General features: G+C 38.9%; 1 protein-coding gene across 2 annotated transcripts in view; it reads left to right on the top strand.

The window, feature by feature from the left end:
* The window catches only part of ANAPC4 (anaphase promoting complex subunit 4), a 33,238-nt gene extending 18,869 nt beyond the window's left edge, over positions 1-14,369 (top strand). The window contains exons 17-28 of one of the 2 annotated variants that reach the window (XM_027048984.2): positions 1,278-1,324; positions 2,529-2,585; positions 3,138-3,194; positions 5,281-5,374; positions 8,995-9,092; positions 9,934-9,995; positions 10,074-10,112; positions 10,210-10,311; positions 11,542-11,616; positions 12,530-12,703; positions 13,397-13,520; positions 14,014-14,369. In XM_027048984.2, coding sequence (XP_026904785.1) covers positions 1,278-1,324; positions 2,529-2,585; positions 3,138-3,194; positions 5,281-5,374; positions 8,995-9,092; positions 9,934-9,995; positions 10,074-10,112; positions 10,210-10,311; positions 11,542-11,616; positions 12,530-12,703; positions 13,397-13,520; positions 14,014-14,238 — 1,154 coding nt within the window. In that variant the 3' untranslated portion in view covers positions 14,239-14,369. Of the gene's footprint in view, positions 1-1,277; positions 1,328-2,528; positions 2,586-3,137; positions 3,195-5,280; positions 5,375-8,994; positions 9,093-9,933; positions 9,996-10,073; positions 10,113-10,209; positions 10,312-11,541; positions 11,617-12,529; positions 12,704-13,396; positions 13,521-14,013 lie in introns of both variants that reach the window. The other variant, XM_027048915.2, reaches the window with a different exon arrangement.
* Positions 14,370-18,005: the final 3,636 nt, after the last annotated feature.

Raw genomic sequence — 18,005 nt, 5'->3', positions numbered from 1 at the left:
CTCATAATTGTTGGGGTACTTTAGGCAGTTTATGTTCCTACTGCATGTCCTAATTCTCATAAGAAGCCTGATTAGAGGAGAAATGAATTACTGCTTAGTCCTTCCCATTAGAACAGGGCATTGTAGAAGGCACACTGGACTGGAGAACTAGAGACCTGATTTTTTTTTTTTTTTAATTTTTTAATTTTTTTAATGTTTCTTTTTTGAGAGAGAGACAGCACAAGTGGGGTAGGGGCACAGAGAGAGGGAGACACAGAATCTGAAGCAGGTTCTGGGCTCTGAGCTGTCAGCACAGAATCCGATGTGGGTCTCAAACTCACAAACCGTGAGATTGTGACCTAAGCCAAAGTCGGATGCCCAACCGACTGAGCCACCCAGGAGCCCCAGAGACCTGCTTATATTATAATCTCGGCTCTGCCACTGGTTAGGATGCTGTGCATCCTTGGTTTGCTCTTTTGTAAAATGTAACCTCCATGAAGGCAGGAACCTCTTTTATACTGATATCTTCCTAGCACCCATAGTAATTTTGGGGTGAGTAAATGAATGAGTGAATGGAACTAGATTATGTCTTGTTTTTTAGATAATTTAGAAGTTTGAAGTAATTAAGAACAATTTCTAAAATAATATGTATTTGCAGAATCACATCCAGCATGCTTATTCCTGACCAAAAGCAATTAAGAGGGATATTCAAACACTCTGTAAAAGCACATGCAGCATACTCCTTGACTTAGGTGGACAAAATAAAAAAACACAGCCCTCTGAAAGGACAATATGAATCAACCACAGATTAAAGAAAGTATATAAATATACGTAAATGTACGTATATGCATGTAAATCTTAGTGCAAATGTTTTTGTGTAACAGAAAACCCAAGGGAAAGAAACATGTTTGTTGGGTATTCTAAGGCTTTTGGAGGCAAGAAGTGCTTGCAGATTTTATGAGAAGAAATATCATATGTTAGAAGAGGATTCCCTGCACAGTCTTCACACAAGGCAGCAGTCAGATTGGCCTGTCTGGAGTGGCAGTGGGTTGAGTTGAAGGAGAAAATAAAAGATAATAGTTCAGGATCATGAGACCAGCCATTTTGAACCGGAAAATACAAATCAAGTTTAAATTCTTCACGCATTAGTTTTTAGAAGAAGAGTAAGTTTTCCTTGGTGATTTTCCTTGTTGAATATTGAGGATTTAGTCCAGTGAAACACATTTTGTCTTTGAAATGTGTCTATAGTTATGTCTGTAGTTTTCCTTTAAAGACAGTTTTTTAACTTCTGTTTTCAGCGATGTTGAGAATGACAGAAGACCACGTGCTTCCGGAGCTGAATAAGGTAGTTCGTGGTAGTACGTTTTCCAGTGTGTTAATGTGGCTCTGGTTGAGCTCAGCTTTGCTGGTCACCTTGGTATTCTTACATGGTTACTAGTTTACAAGATGTGAGGCTATAGATGCTAAGGATATCTTAGTAAGCCTTTTTTTTTTTTTTAAGAAGTTTGTTTTTTCATCTCTCAAAATGCCTTTAACTGTGGCTGTCTAATTTTATAGTTCTCATATTTATATAAAATTTGATAATTTGTATTATGTAGGGTGCTTGTATTCTTTCACTTCCTTAGGTCTTGAATGCATTTTTATTTTCCTGGGAAATCTAGTACTTTAGATATTACTACCTATGTTGATGTCTGGTAAACAGTAGTTTCTCTTTATAAGGATTGAGACAGGTGGCAGTGGAATTTACTTTAAGTAAAATCTTTCAGACCAGGGCCAAATTCCCACCTGATTTCTGCAGTTCACTCATTCTCACCTCTTTCCTAGCTCTCATGCAGGTAGATTTAGGTCATTTGGGGCCTGAAAAAATGGAGAACATTAAATTGAGCCTCAGTGGACTGGATGAATTCAGGATCGTCATTCTTAGACTCTGACAAGAAGTAGATCTTTTACGCTGCGGGTGACTGGCCTTGCAAACCAGGGAGGTCCACGTTAGCTGTTTCTCCGATATTACTCTTACCTTTATTTGAGGAGATAAAGTGTGTTGACTGTTGGGGGGACCTCAGCGTGTTAATTTTTGAGGGCTGAAATGGAGGCAGGGTCACTGTAAGAAGTAGAGGCCGACCCCGAGGCATCAGCTCTTAGCTCAGGTTGAGGTTGCTTATCTGGGTCACAGTCTCCTCTCCCAAAGCAGGCACCCTGCACACCAGTCTTAGCACAATAGTAAATCACTAAACAGTAAATACTAAGTAAATTACTAAATAAATTAGTATTTTATTTCTAAAATAATAACTTTAGGCCGTAAGAATTCTGTAGCTGTTGGGTTAGCTGATTGGAAAATGGATTTAAATGTTTAATGACTTGTTTGTCAGAGCTTCAAGATTTCATATTCTCACAGTTGCATAATCTTTTGGATTTATATTGTTATTTCTTTGAAGGAACTTTGCCTCTTCATACCATAGCTTTTAGTAGATATTACATTACATGATACAAGATATTGGGAAGCTTTATCTTAATTTGTTTTTGTTTTTGTTCCTTTTTGGTTTTGATAGATGACTCAAAAAGATATTACATTTGTTGCTGAATTTCTTACTGAACATTTCAATGAGGTAGGAAATTGGTATTTGTATAATGTTTTTTTTTTTAATAATTGCAATAAACCTGGGTGATAGAAGTAATTAACATTTAATCCAATTTAATTGACATTCTTAGCAGTTGTGCTGTTTATAAACTATTGCACTAATTAATGGCAGTACTCATCTTAGAGCCTGTAAATTCAACTTTTGTTTGTGTGTTGTACAATCCGTAAAAGAAAAGAATAGCTGCCTCTAATAGCTCTCTTAAAAAATAAGGGTTTTGGTTAAGTTTAAGAATATTTTGGGGGTGCTTGAGTGGCTCAGTTGGTTAAGTGTCCAACTTTGGCTCAGGTCATGGTCTTGTAGTTCGTGATTTTGAGCCCCATATAGGGCTCTGTGTTGACAGCTCAGAGCCCAGAGCCTGCTTCGGATTCTGTGTCTCCCTCTCTCTCTGCCCCTTCCTTGTTTGCACTCTGTCTCTATTTATTTAAAAATAAATAAACATTAATAATTTTTTTTTAAAAGAATTTTTTCTTTTTCTTTTGTGAGTTGATGTAAGAGTTAAATTATGCTTATTCTTTCTAGGCTCCAGACCTTTATAATCGAAAAGGAAAATACTTTAACGTTGAAAAAGTTGGTCAGGTACGGGCTTTTGATTGAACTTAGTTATTACTTTTTAAAAAAATTATTAAAAACTAATGTTAAAACTTTAGCAGTGTTAGTCTTTGTTATCCAGAGTTTCTAGAAAATAATACAATGCCAACTTGGATAGCAGCCCTGTTCTGATGGTAAAGTAACCGAAGAGTAGCAGTTTTTATAAACTTTTTGATCTTATAACTCTTTTACATAGAAGACCCCAAAGAGATTTTGCTAATATGGGTTATGTTTATCAATGGTAGATATTATTAGGTATTAGGAATTAAACAGAATACAAAATTACTTAAAAGTAACAGTAATTCCACTTACCATTACGTATTAATATAAATACTTTTAATGAAAAATACATCTTACAAAACAGTTTAGTGAAGAGTGGCATTGTTTTGTAGATTTGCAAGTCTCTTTGGTGTCTGGTGTAATAGAATGCAGGTTCTCATAGCTGTTTCTTTTGTGTGTTGTGATGAGTTTTTTTGGTTAATGTATGTAAAGAAAATCTGGCCTCACATAGGTGTTAGAAAGGGAGGAGTATTGTAATAGCTTTTCTAGATAATTATGGATGTTTTTTGATATTCAACCAAGTCTTGCTAAGAGATAGTATCTTAAAGGTTAGCTTTAATGTGGAATCTAAAATTGCATCAGTGAACTTTTCCTACTCTGATACATTAAAATCCATTCATCTGTCTTGTGCTTTGAGTGGATCATTCACTAGTGCATGATTTTATAATAGCATGTGTTGGTCATTTGGAAAACACTGGTTCGCTGAGTTGTTCAGATCTTCCAAATGCTGACGCCTTTCTCCACGCAGTATCTAAAAGTCAGGTTTTATGAATATCAGCACCAGTTTCATCAGATGATCTTCAAGTGCTACGGCTGTCAAGCACACGGTGGCAGATACAGATTTTCCAAAATTCTAATTTTTGCATGAATATTTAAATGTTATTATTGGCAATAAATACTGCCAGTTATTCTGCTTACAGTGACAGGCTTACTTTATTTTCAAGAAAGTATCCACCAAATACCCATGTATGAATCATCATAGCCTATCTGCCAGTCATTCTTTCAAGGAAGAAAGGAATCCCATTAACAGCAACAAAGTGCCTGGCTTCACTCACAGCCAAGACAATTTCTTAAATGCTTTCCCTTGTGGTAACCATTGTACTTTGGTATCGGTGAAGGTGCTTTATGTATGCTTCCCAATTCTGTAACACAGAATATTAAAAAGATCTGTACTCAAGGGTTGAGATCTAACTAAATCAATAATTTTAATAGCTTCATTAAATACTAATGGGAACCGTCAGTATGTGGCAAAAAGGAATACAGTGACCACTCGTGTGGTTCAAGGCTACCACCATGACTCCTGGCACCAGCAGTTTTCCCCACCTGTGCTTTTGACCATCTGTGCAAATGTCAACACAGTTGAAAGGGCAAATAACATTTTGCTACTATAACAATAGTATCAGCCTCACTGACCCTTAAGGCATCTTTGGGACTTCCAGGGGTCTGTCCACCATCCTTCCCTGTGAAGTACTGCCCTAGAGTAGATTGACAGGTGATACTTCTAAAATTAATTTGTAATGTACACGTGCACACACGTATAGATGATTTAAGTGTACTTCATGAAAATGGAACACAAAATTTAAATTCAGTTTACGGTCCCTGAATCTGTAGTGTTCTAATCTTTCAGTAGTTTGTAGTTTGTTTAGCGTCTTGGCATTTAGCAGATTTTGGTCATTTCACTTGGAATAATACCAATGTGATGGAACCACTTAGTAAATAGAATGATGTTAAGGTGTGCCTGGGTGGCTCAGTCTGTTAAGCATCTGACTTCTGCTCAGGTCATGATCTCACAGCTCATGGGTTCGAGCCCCGTGTCGGGCTCTGTGCTGACAGCTCGGAGCCTGGAGCCTCCTTCAGATTCTGTGTCTCCCTCTCTCTGTGCCCCTCCCCAGCTCACACTTTGGCTCTCTTTCAAAAATAAACAAACATTAAAAAAATAATGTTAACTGTATAAAGTTTTTGAAGCCTGCTTCTTTGGTTTACGACATTTAAAATTTTAATTCTGTGTTTCTAGTACTTGAAAGATGAAGATGATGATCTTGTGTCACCTCCTAACACAGAAGGAAACCAGTGGTATGATTTTCTTCAAAATAGCAACCACCTTAAAGGTATTTAGTGAACCTAATAGAATTTGGCCATGTTTATACTTAATTTGAGACCAATGTATTAGCTATGAGTGTTGCTGAACAGTTGTTGAATATGTATCTCAGTTCTTTTTTTTTTTTAATTTTTTTTTTCAACGTTTATTTATTTTTGGGACAGAGAGAGACAGAGCATGAACGGGCGAGGGGCAGAGAGAGAGGGAGACACAGAATCGGAAACAGGCTCCAGGCTCCGAGCCATCAGCCCAGAGCCCGACGCGTGGCTCGAACTCCCGGACCGCGAGATCGTGACCTGGCTGAAGTCGGACGCTTAACCGACTGCGCCACCCAGGCGCCCCTGTATCTCAGTTCTTTAGATCTTTTGTGTCTATTGTAGTTGATTAGAGAAACAGCAGAATAGCAAACAGTATGATGTTCCCATGATAGAAAACACCCTGATATTAACTGTGATGTAGTAAGATTATTTATTCTCAGGTATTCTTTATATTATCTGTTTTGTACCATATAGAAACTAGGATATTGGGAAGAAAATTATAGAGCCTGCTAGTGAGAGCAATCTTTTTCTGATTCCAATTTGTTAATTTCTGAAAGCATAATGATGCTTAACTGTTCTTCTGAGGTTGTAGGTTCTTGGTGTACGTGTGCCTTTCATTCTCTAGGATCTTAAGATGTTGATATAGTAAAACTATCCAGCATTATTAGGGATGAAAACAAAATAGCAACCATTAAATGTCAGAACTTCACTATTTTACATGACAGTATTTGAAGCAGTATTTTTTTTGCTTTCTCTAAGAGTAATCTGATCACAGTCTATCAGTTTCTTAGATCTCTAGGCTGATAGCCACATATGTGTATTTCCTCCTTTAATCCTCACAGAACCTGGGGGGTAGGTACCTGTTATCCCCATTTACTGTCGAGGAGACTGAAGGTCAGAGAAGGCCCAAGATCACACAATCTACCGTGCAGTGGAGCCAGGGTTCTGCTGACTTCAAAACCTAAGTTTTTAACTCAACTCAGGAGTAATCTCTGCCACTTGTGTCTGGTTGCTGTTTATCTGAATGAATGAATGAATGAATGAGGATGGATGGGAGAAGGAGAGAATTCTTTGAGGCCCAGAACTCTGCTTATTGCTCTTTTGTTTTAACTCTAGAAGTCCAGATTCTTTTTCAGAGCAGGACATATTTTGTATTGCTTGAGATACATTGATGTCAGTTAGTTATCGAATGGAGGGAGAATAAAGGTATGGCCAACTCATCTCTTTGCTGTGTTTAATCAGGTGGCCCCCCCAGCCTGAGGAGCGCTGATGCAATGTGCCGGCCGGGGTGGCATCTGGGCCCTGTCACTAGAGTAGGCTAATGCTGGTTCTGGGAACTCTGATGGGCTAAAAATGGGCCCTACCCTTTTTGTCTTGACATCTGTGACTGAACAGGAAGGCCTAATCTTAGCTACAGGCCTCATGTTTAACCAAGATGCACTTCAGTATTACTGACTCCATCTCCTAAATGCTCGAGGTTTTGCTGGTATGTGATTTGGGACAAGCTCGTTAATTCTCCAGTTTCTTAGTCTAGTGTGAAGAAATACCCGCTATTATTATGGAACTATTAAAACTTTAATGAAACTTCTTTCTAGCACTTTGCAAAAACCATGTGCTAAGTACTCGATACAGGGTCTTTCTCAGGGTCCATGAGAGTCAGTGTTGTGTTGGAATCTGCTGTACGACTTCTTAGGAATGTGGCTGAGGGCGAATTGTCCAACTTCTTTGTACCCCAGTTTTCCCATCAGTAAAATGAGGATGATAGTAGTGCCTCCCTCAAAATCTGTCGTGAAGATTAACTAAATGTAGTTAAAGCAGTTTGTGCCGGCACATGGCTCATAAGCAGCCAGTGTGCTGGCATCTGAGCTGTTTTTACTCAAAACACTTCTGACACTGGGGCGCCTGGATGGCTCAGTCGGTTAAGCATCTGGTTCTTGATTTTGGCTCAGGGCCTGATCTTACCTGTTCGTGGGATCGAGCCCCGTGTCGGGCTCTGCGCTGACAGTGGGGAACCGGCTTGGGATTCTCTGTCTCCCTCTCTCTCTGCCCTTCCCTGTCTCTCTTGCTGTCTCTCACAAAAATAAATAAACTTAAAAAAGAAAAAAAACAAAACCTGACAAAATGGGAGCTTTTTCTCTCCTGAGACCAGTTCTCAGGTCAACTGGGTGCCCGATGTCATCAGTTCCCCAGGTTGCCCACATTTCTGTTCCTCCCCCTCTACCACCACCTTCAGGTTGATAATTTGCTAAAATGGCTCATGAAACTCAAGCACTTTACTTAGATTTACTGGTTTACTATAAAGATACAACTCGGAACAGCCAAGTGGAAGAGATGCGTAGGGCAGAGTATGGGGGAGGGGCTCAGAACTTCCCTCCCTGCTCTGGGCATGCTACCCTCCCAGCACCGGGAAGCCCTCTGAAGCCCACTGGTTGGGTTTTGTATGGGGATTTCATTATGCAGGCATGCTTGATTAAATCATTGGTTGTTGGTGATTGAATTCCACTCCAGCTTCTCTCCCTGCCCTGGAAGTCGGGGGATGGAGCTGAAAAGTCTGGACTTCTCATCAGAGCTTGGTCTTTCTGGTGACCAGTCCTCATCCTGAAGCTATCCTAGGGATCTACCCACAGTGGTCTCATTACAACAAAAGATGTTCCTATCACCCTTATCACTCAGGAAATTCTGAGGGTTTTAGAGCTCTGTGCCAGGAACCAGGGGCAAAGACCACATGTCTTTCTCTGCTCCCACAGCATCTGTTACCTGTGGGGAGCTTATAATGTTGACCTGATTAAAGCTCACTTTGTCCAGCATAGCTGGGACAGGAGATGCTGCAGGTGAGGGAGAAGCCCACAGAACCCAGTAGAAGAGTGCAGGCCTGGGAGGCAGAGGGTTTGATTTACAGATCTAGATTGTTAGTCATTTCCACACTGGGCAATTGCCCAGATCTTCTGTGCCTCATTTTTTAGTCTGTAAGTTGGAGAGTGAGATGCTTACTTTGCACAGCTGCTGTGAGCAGTAGGAAGAACAGATACAAAGGACTGGAGCGTAGTTGGTATCCATAAACGCTGAATCATACAGGACTGTCTCCTGGTAAAGTGGCCTTTTGAAAAGTAAAGAGCTTATTTACACAGCACTAGTTTCTCGTCTCCTGTTTCTGTTTTTAAGTATTATACTCTTCCAGAACCGTGCTGGACTGTTGTCACCCCATTGTGGCAAAGAGTAGAGAAGAACAAACTTTATTATATGTCTTTTGGTTCCCAAATGATCCCCTCCTTATACCCAGTGGAAGCATACTATTTGATTTTGGTAGGGAAAACAGAATAAAGAATACCAAGCTGCTAGGACTCGGATTGTAGTTAAGTGCGGTGGTTTTTAGGGGGGTACTTAGGGGTGGCAGCAGGCGATGATGAAAGGCAGAAGGCCATACTCGTTTCCAGTGAGGTGGGTGTGAAGGATAATGAAAGGGCCAGGGAGATTTCCACTGCCCCATAAGCTGCGCAGGCTGGCTCTGACGAGATTATTTTCTCCTAATCATTTGGTTTGCTATAGCTTTGTGTTTTTGTTTTTGTTTTTCTTTCTTTTTGTTTGAAACCAGAAAGTCCTTTGCTGTTTCCATATTATCCTCGAAAATCATTGCATTTTGTGAAAAGGCGGATGGAGAACATTATTGACCTATGCTTGCAAAAACCAGCAGTAAGTTTGAAAGAAATGCATGTCTTTGAGTAGGAGTGAGAATATCTACAATATGTGGCTCACTTATGCAAACGATCATGGTTATTAAGGTGAGCCACGTGAAAATGCTGATAGTCAACTTCTGGCTAACAAAAATGGCAGTTTCATATGGGTTACCCTAACGTTTCCTTTTATTGTTAGTTCCTTACATAAATTAAAAGTAACAAATACAGGGTTACTGAAAGGGTTGGCATCATTATTATTTGTTCCCAGAACAAACTAACTTACTTACTTACTTTCTTTCTTTCTTTTTTTTTTTTTTAACATTTATTTATTTTTTGAGAGACAGAGCATGAGCAGGGGAGGGGCAGAGAGAGAGAGAGAGGGAGTCACAGAATCCGAAGCAGGCTGCAGGCTCCAAGCTGTCAGCACAGAGCCCGACGCGGGGCTTGAACTCACGAGCACTGAGATCATGACCTGAGAGGAAGTTGGAGCTTAACCGACCGAGCCGCCCAAGCGCCCCCAGAACAAACTTCTTATAAACAGTCTTAGTTATGGGGCTTTTGTGTCTCCAGCTGACTCCTGCAGGAGGGAGGATGGGTGTTCTGAGATGTGGGGCTGGGGTGGGGGTTCTTAGCCTGCCGTGCACTTCTCTGCAACATCCTTTTCAGCTCAGAATTTCTTCTCTCTCTTTTCCTTACTGTTAACGACTGTCATCGAAGTTTCCTGTGAGAAAGCTTCGTGATCTAGATGGTTTTTTACTAGATTTGAACAGCGATGGTCAGGTACTTTGTGTAGAGTATCTGTGTGTGTGTGTGTATGTACATGCTTTAATTGTGTTTTTAAATCTGTTTTTATTTAGGATGTAATTGGAAAATCGATGAATCAAGCAATCTGTATTCCATTATATAGGGATGCTAGAAGGTAATTCTGTTTCCTTTTTGGATGGTAAAATTCAGCGGCCAATTTAATCTTTTCTTACCTTTTCTTCTTTTGTTTTAGTGAGGACTGTACACGCAGATTGTTCAAATTTCCTTTTCTGTAAGTGTGTTTTTCCCCATCTCATGTGAACAATGCAGTTTTGTTCTCTGCAATGATAGCTAAATATCATGTTTTGATATTAATTTTTTTTCCTTAGGTGGAATAATAAAACCTCAAATCTACATTATCTTCTTTTTACAATTTTAGAAGATTCACTTTATAAAATGTGCATCTTAAGGAGACATACTGATATTTCCCAGTAAGTATTAATCTAAAGTTTGAATTAGATAAGATTGTATTTTTAAAAAAATTTTTTAATGTTTATTCATTTTTGAGAGAGAGAGAGAGAGAGAAACTGAGTGGGGGAGGGGCAGAGAGAGAGTGAGATACAGAATCTGAAGCAGGCTCCAGTCTCTGAGCTGTCAGCACAGAGTCCAATGTGGGACTCGAACTCATGGACTGTGAGATGATGACCTGAGCCGAGGTCGAACGCTTAACTGAGCCACCCAGGTGCCCCTATTATTTTTAATAGTAAAACGTACAGCGTCCCTTCCCTACATTTTGGGGTTTAGTTAAGCCACCTTCTGACTTTAGGCTTGTCACTGAACTGTCCTTAGTCTTAGTTTTCACATCATTAAAATGATAATGCCAAATCAGGAAGCTATGTGATCCCTTCTGATTCTGGGTTATTAATTTTATACAGGTATAGCTATGACATGTAGGATTTCTTTAGGGTTAAGAAAAATACAACAGCAGAGCACTCAGGATTGTATCTCATGAATGTGTAGCAGTTCAAAACGGTGTTTTTGGTTCCTTATAGAAAGGATTTTTACCTCAGGCTAAGTTTACCTTTCATTAAACAAGAGGCCTTGCCTGTAGAGACTTCTCTTGAGAATCTGAAATGAAAATTCTAAAAAAAATAAATCATATACAGAATACCATTAGTATCTCAAATAGCTTTTTTTAAAGTTTATTTTGAGAGAGATAGAGACAGCACGAGTGGGGGAGGGGCAAAGAGTGGGAGACAGACTCCCAAGCAGGCTCCATACTATGAGCACAGAGCCCTCGAACTCACAAAACCATGAGATCGTGACCTGAGCCGAAACCAAGAGTAAGACACTTAATCAGTTGAGCCACCCATGCGCCCCTCAAATGGGTTTTAATCTGAATTTGAAGGAAGTTTTTTGAGGCCAAGATGAGGCCAAAGAGAAATAATTTGGTTGTTCCAAGTGCCCTTAATTTTTTAAGGTATCTAGCTACTTTAGTGACTAAGATTTTAAACCAAGTTGTCGTTTTGACGTAGGTTTGTCTATTTAGGCATTTAAATTAGTTGTCAGTGTTGAAGAGTGAACATAATGGTATTTTGGTCTGGGGCTTGCTGTTCAGGTAAATATACTAACGCTAACAATCTTGTTCTTTCAAGCATTTAGATTATTGGCTATCCGGGTTTTTTCCATAGTCTTTTTTTTTTCCTCCTTCTTTCTTCAAGATCTGTAACTAATGGACTGATTGCTGTTAAATTTGGGAGCTTCACCTACGCCACAACTGAAAAAGTGAGAAGAAGGTAAATCTTGAATCTTGTTTGGATGAGATTGTATATATATATGTACGATATGTGTGTGTGCTTAATAAATGCAATTTTAGAAATACAGTTAGACTCAGTTACAGTGTTGATACCGTCCTTAGGAGGCCTTTGTAACTTGCAGCGTAGGGGACAGGATTGCTTATGTGTGTTATGCTTCGATTTGACTTAACAATTGAATGGAACCTTCCTGCCCTACAGGAATTTATACAGCTGTGGTTTCCTGTAATTAATACTTCTGTGCTCCCCTGGCTCTTAAGAAAGGGTGGTCGTTCCAAGGGGTATATGGCTGGAGTTCTTGTTACAACCAACAGTAATGTGAGGTGGTGTCGTTCTCACTATTCTGGGAGGTCCTTAGGATATAAAAGGGTAACGTTACCAAAGTCACCCCTGAGTGTGTGGAATGAACACTAATCATAGGCCAGTCTTTTTCTCATTCCCTTTTCCTTACATAAAAGGAATTTTTAATGATGACGTCTTTGAAGTTGTTGTGACTTTTCCTGTGTGAGTCTTATTTTTACTTTTCAGTCTAGTTAGCCCAGTTTCTTTACTCAGTATACCGGCGAGGTGCCTTTCATGGAATTTCCACAGGCTTAAGGCCTAACTCTTGATATCAAGAGTTTTTTGGAACTGTGAACCGACCTCACCCTCACAGACTTTTCTTTTTCATGATGACCTGTTTTTAGGGCCTAGTTGTATTTGTGAATACTCGGTACAATAGATAACTGACTTTAGTGCAAACTAATGATATATTTTAAATGTAATTAAATAGAATGTCACTTGGTTTTTGTTTCATTAATGTTTTTGTGTTGTACCAGTAGCATGTTATGTATACAGTATTTTCTCAGTAGTCCAGATCATCTCTCTGACATAAAAGAATGTACTTTACTTGTAGCACCTACAGTTGTTTAGATGCACAGTTTTATGATGACGAAACCGTAACGGTAGTTCTTAAAGACACAGTGGGGCGCGAAGGAAGAGACAGACTCTTGGTCCAGTTGCCGTTGTCTTCAGTGTATAACAGTGAGGATTCTGCAGAGTATCAGTTCACTGGGGATTACTCGACAAGGTAACCACCTCCTTAGTAAGAGTATCTCTCTGTCATGACAGTTAGATGTTTTTTAATGTGTATCGCACATTTTAGTACCTTAGGTATGGTAGACAGCGGTTACTAGGAACAGTGGTAAAGTCAACTGAGCAGAAGTACTATATTTTATTTAAGAAAACATGGACTTCGGCAGCTCTTCTACCCTTTTGCTTTACTAATAAATCAAGAAGCATTTGCTAACATAAGGTGGGGAATTACCTGGAGTGGAGAATAGGATTTCTGTTAGTTCTGTTTTCAAGCATAGCATTAATCTCAGGTGATAGTAGAATTAATTATTTTAGATTTGCTCTTAGTGCTTTCCTACCAGAATTAGGACCTTGGTAGCCACATGGAGGGTACACAACCAATTCCAGAGACGGTTTTAGTTTTCTTAGATTTAAGTGAGTAGATCCCTCCTCTAATTTAAAAATGTGTCCATTTGCTTTCCTTGAAAAGGGATCAAAAACCGTAGTAAGATGACATTCTGGCTACTTGGAATGGCAGAATTTTCCTAGAAGATAGTATCATAGCTTTTTAGATAGTGGCTGATAGAATTCTATTGGAAATGGGAGTATTGGTAGAAATGAAACCCATGGTGGATCCTGTTACTACCCCTTGTAAACCAGGGAGAAGATCCCCTTTTCATTCCTGGGTTGGTTTCTTTCCCCTTCCCAGGCTAGATGAACAGCATAGTGCTATTCCCACACGTACCATGCATTTTGAGAAGCATTGGAGATTACTGGAAAGTATGAAAGCGCAGTACGTTGCTGGGAATGGTTTTCGCAAAGTATCCTGTGTGGTAAGTATTTACAGATTGTTTACGGACTCAGTAACAGGAAGAACTGACTTTGGATCTATGAGGTCCCTTCAGAAAGTGTAAACATTTTGTGATGTATTGCTTTTATTGATTATGAGCATGTTGTGGTCTTAGCTGTGTACCTTTCTTGTTCTGAGAAGTCTTACTGAGTAATAACAATTGTAGATGTTATTTATTTATTTTTTTAAGTAATCGCTACACCCAAAGTGGGGCTTACACTTATGTCCCCGAGACCAAGAATCGCATGCTCTTCTACCCGAGCTAGCCAGGAACCCCTGGCTTTTAATTATCATGACATTGTCACTGTTATATGTAGAGATCCTTTTGCAGCAAATGAGGCTGAGTTTAGTGATTTTGTTGTAAATCAATGAAAAATAACTTTCGTATAAGACCATTCTTCAGATTTCTGATTTCTTATATATCACGTATTAGTTAAGCCATTAACTTAAAAACTCTTGAACCTTTTCTTCTCCAGTTGAGCTCAAATCTCCGTCATGTAAGAGTATTTGAAATGGACATAGATGATGAATGGGAGCTTGATGAGTCTTCAGATGAAGAGGAGGAGGCCAGTAATAAGCCTGTGAAGATAAAGGAGGAAGTGCTTTCAGAGTCGGAGGCAGAGAACCAGCCAGCCAGTGCTGCTTTAGCTCCAGAGATTGTCATCAAGGTGGAAAAACTTGACCCTGAGCTGGACCCCTAATCTAGCTTGCCATTATTTTGTACATTCTCATTATGTCAGGAAGGACATGGGAGATGGACTAAGATGTTTTGGACCACTCTTAATTTTCTCTGTGTAACAAAGAAATAAACCATAGATTATATTTTTCCTTATTCTGCTTCATCTTCTCTTAGTGGTGTAGTCACTGATAGACTTTCTTCTTGCTGAGATTTCGTTTTAGTACTGTGTGCAGAATTCATGTTTAAAGTAAAGATAAATTGAATGGGAAGAGAATTTCAGTCTTTTCTGTTAAAAGATAGGTACTAGAAATCATTCCTATATCAAGAAGAAATTAAATTTAAATAATCAAAATGTAGATTACATTTATTCCTGTTTTTTCCATCTTCTTCTTTCTAGTTTATTCCAGGTCTCCAGAATACTTTCAAAATTATGTTTTCAAAGTAAATTACACTGCTTTACTGTAATGCTAAACAAGCCAAAAGATGGATACTCCCTTTACGATCTAAATAGCAAAAACACTGTTTGGCACCGACGTGATTATCTTCTCATTTTGTTGCCATATTTAAGCTCTGAATTCTTTGAATTGGCAGCATTTAGATGTGTCTTTTTCCTCTGTTTAGAATTGGTCAAGGACACACAGTGGCTTTCTGTGTAACGCCTTGGGAATGCTAGAAATGTGGATCAGCTAAACCTAACTTCACGTTGGTGCAGATGAGCTGTTAATTTCCTGATGCTCATTCCTAAAGTTGAATGGTATTGTCATGTGGCTTTCAAAGAATTTCTAGTTTATATATGAATTGTAGTATCAGTTCACCAATAAATGAAAAGAATCACTTTTTAAAGCTTTAAATATCTTTGGGTAGGAAAATATACTATAATCAGAGGAGTGGGTAACTGCAGGATTTTGTGTCATTTGTCTGTTTCTTTAAATACTACCTGTTACACTTGGATCGTAGGTACATCATGCTTTAGATACTCCAGGTACCTCAGTTGGTCTGGTCTGTGTTGGTTTAAAGGGAAAACTGAAGAGAAGCCACTATTGTGTGCGTGAGCTTGGAATTCAGAGCTGTGATCTTCAGGAGACCGACTGCTAGCATACAGCCTTGCACGTATCAGGCCTTGAACATGATTAATACATAATTTACGTAAATGCTGATTGGTGGTTGGTCAGTTTCATGGCATAATGTAGAGTGTCTTGAATTAACTTTTGTAAGCAAGAAAGGTAATCTGTCAGATGACATTACAGCTTGTTAGAATGAGTTATAGTTTCACAATGAGCAACCAGTTCTTTATTAGACAGTAATCTGCCCCCGTGTGACTTCAGTGTGAAATTTATAAAGATTTTTGGATATGTGCACATTTGCTTCCTGCAGTTCCAGCCTAGGGATAAATCGAAACCAAGACTCCCAGACTCTGCCTTCATCCTGAACCAAGAATCAGTACTGTTGATGTATAAGCTATCCCATAACGTCAAGTTAAATTGATGTGAATCATCCTTAATCTTCGGAGAAGTGTTTTTTCATTAATTCATTAATTCTTTTAATGTATATGATAAATATTTAGGAACTGGATTTGTATGATATCAAAGTGTAGAAAGTTTTGAACTGATACCTGAATTCCTTTTTAAGTTTTAATAAGTAGAATGCAGATAATCTGTTTAAGTTTAGATATAAGCTATGATTTCTACATCATTGGACACTTTGCTTTTAATGTTTAGGAAGAATTTGACTATTGTAGACTATAATTTTATTTCCAGTTTATTTAACAGCAGATGCTAAATTTGAGTTTTGAATTTAGTGAGTAACCAGCAAAGTGGGCTGTGGAGGACCTTGGGCAGTGGACTTTTCCAGATGCAGGCTGTGTGTGGAGCTCTGGGCCCTGACCTTCATACAGTGGGCATAAGCGAGTGCCTGTCTGAAGGTTTGAGGGTTAAATGGGTGTTTGTAGAGCGTTGTGGTTGGTACATGAGACACCTGATGAAGATTAGCACTTATTGTGATTCCCGCTTCTCTTTTCCAGGATAAAATGTGTTGATTTTTTAGAAATTTAAATAGCCTTTGTTTTTTTTTTTTTCCTTGTTGTTGTTGTTGTTGTTGTTGTTGTTGTTGTTGTTGTTCTTCTTCTTCTTCTTCTTCTTCTTCTTCTTCTTCTTCTTCTTCTTCTTCTTCTTCTTCTTTCTTCTTTCTTCTTTCTTCTTTCTTCTTTCTTCTTTCTTCTTCTTCTGTGCCTGACTTAATGGGGCTGTGACAATAGTTTTCCTCTAATTCTCTGGCTTTGTAGTGTGTGTGTTTTTTTTTTTTTTTCTAATTCTCTGGCTTTGTAGTTTTATTTTTTTTCATTCTTGATTTTTTTTTCCAAAACAAAAATTTTACACTTATCAAAATGCTAAAATATTTTATCTTTATTCAAAGCATTTGAATTTAAATGTGAAGAAAACTCTTATGTTCTAGTATAACCTTGGGTTATATGACACCATAAACCTTGGGTTTATGACACCATAAACTAGGGAATCTCTCTTAGATACAGATACCTGAGTTAATCTAACTACTTCCCATTCTTATGGAAATCCAGCAAGCAAACATGTGCTAAATGCTTCTGGAGAATGCTGTTATTGAAATCATGGGTTGCATGAATTCTCTGGACAGATCAGTTTCTTTGGCACCTGTTGAAGTTGTGGCAATTATTATAGACTGATTGCACTTATTAGAATATACATTTGTCCAACATATCACTTTTAGTTCTCGCTGAGCAGAGAGATGGTACTTAGAATTATACTAAGTCAAGATCACAAAAACCTTACAGCATGAGAGTAAGGATTATGTTAAAGCAGGAAATAGTGTTTGAACTCTTAGGAATTGTCAGTTCAGAAATTCTCAATTGTTCAAGGGTTAGTTCTATGAAAATGAATTGTTAATATGTGGGTAATCAATGTTTTTCACTTTCTGAGCTCACTAGAACAGGATTTTCCATGAAGCGGATATCACCACATCAAAATTGCCTGGGCCGTTGATTAAATATGCAAATTTATGCCACCTAATTTTATGCCCACTAAAGCTGAGAACCTTTATATTGTGTGGAGGCTATTTTTTAGTGATCAATGCTTATCATTTTTCAATTAAAAGCTGTTCCCTGGGGCGCCTGGGTGGCTCAGTCCGTAAAGCGTCCCACTTCCGCTCAGGTCACCATCTCGCGGTTTGTGAATTCGAGTCCTGTGTCGAGCTCTGTGCTGACAGCTCAGAGCCTAGAGCCTACTTCAGATTCTGTGTCTCCCCTCTCTCTGCCCCTCCCATGCTCACACTCTGTCTCTGTCTCTCAATAATAAATAAACATTAAAAAAAAAAAAAAAAAACAACTCCATTAGGTGCATTGAAAACTGTATTTTTTCCCTTACAAATGACCCTGATGCGAATTTTACATGCAACATGTGCCCAGTTACGTAGGTGTGTTTAAACCATGGTGGGCCTAATGGTACCCTGAGTCTGTGCACTGGAGCATGTAGAACTGTATCCTGTAAGGCCACATTTTAACCTTAAGCTCATGGTCAGCTGAGTGGTAGATGCTGAGGTGGGTCTGTATGGCCCAGCCAGGTTGGTTAACAGGCCATTAGGACTCATAAATGTCACCTTTGCTCTGGTGTGTGCAGTCCGACTGAGCACACAGCACCCTGAGACACTGGGTGTAGTGATGATAAATGCATCCTGCATCATAACTAAATGATACGGTGTTTATTGACTTGGTGGATGTTTTAAGTGTGAAAGCAAGGAGACAGGTTTGTAATTCACGCATCC

Source organism: Acinonyx jubatus, chromosome B1 (genome assembly GCF_027475565.1).
Source record: "Acinonyx jubatus isolate Ajub_Pintada_27869175 chromosome B1, VMU_Ajub_asm_v1.0, whole genome shotgun sequence".
Classification (NCBI taxonomy): Eukaryota; Metazoa; Chordata; class Mammalia; order Carnivora; family Felidae; genus Acinonyx; species Acinonyx jubatus.
The sequence above is the reverse complement of the archived record's forward strand: the minus strand, read 5'-3'. Positions and strand labels throughout refer to the sequence as shown.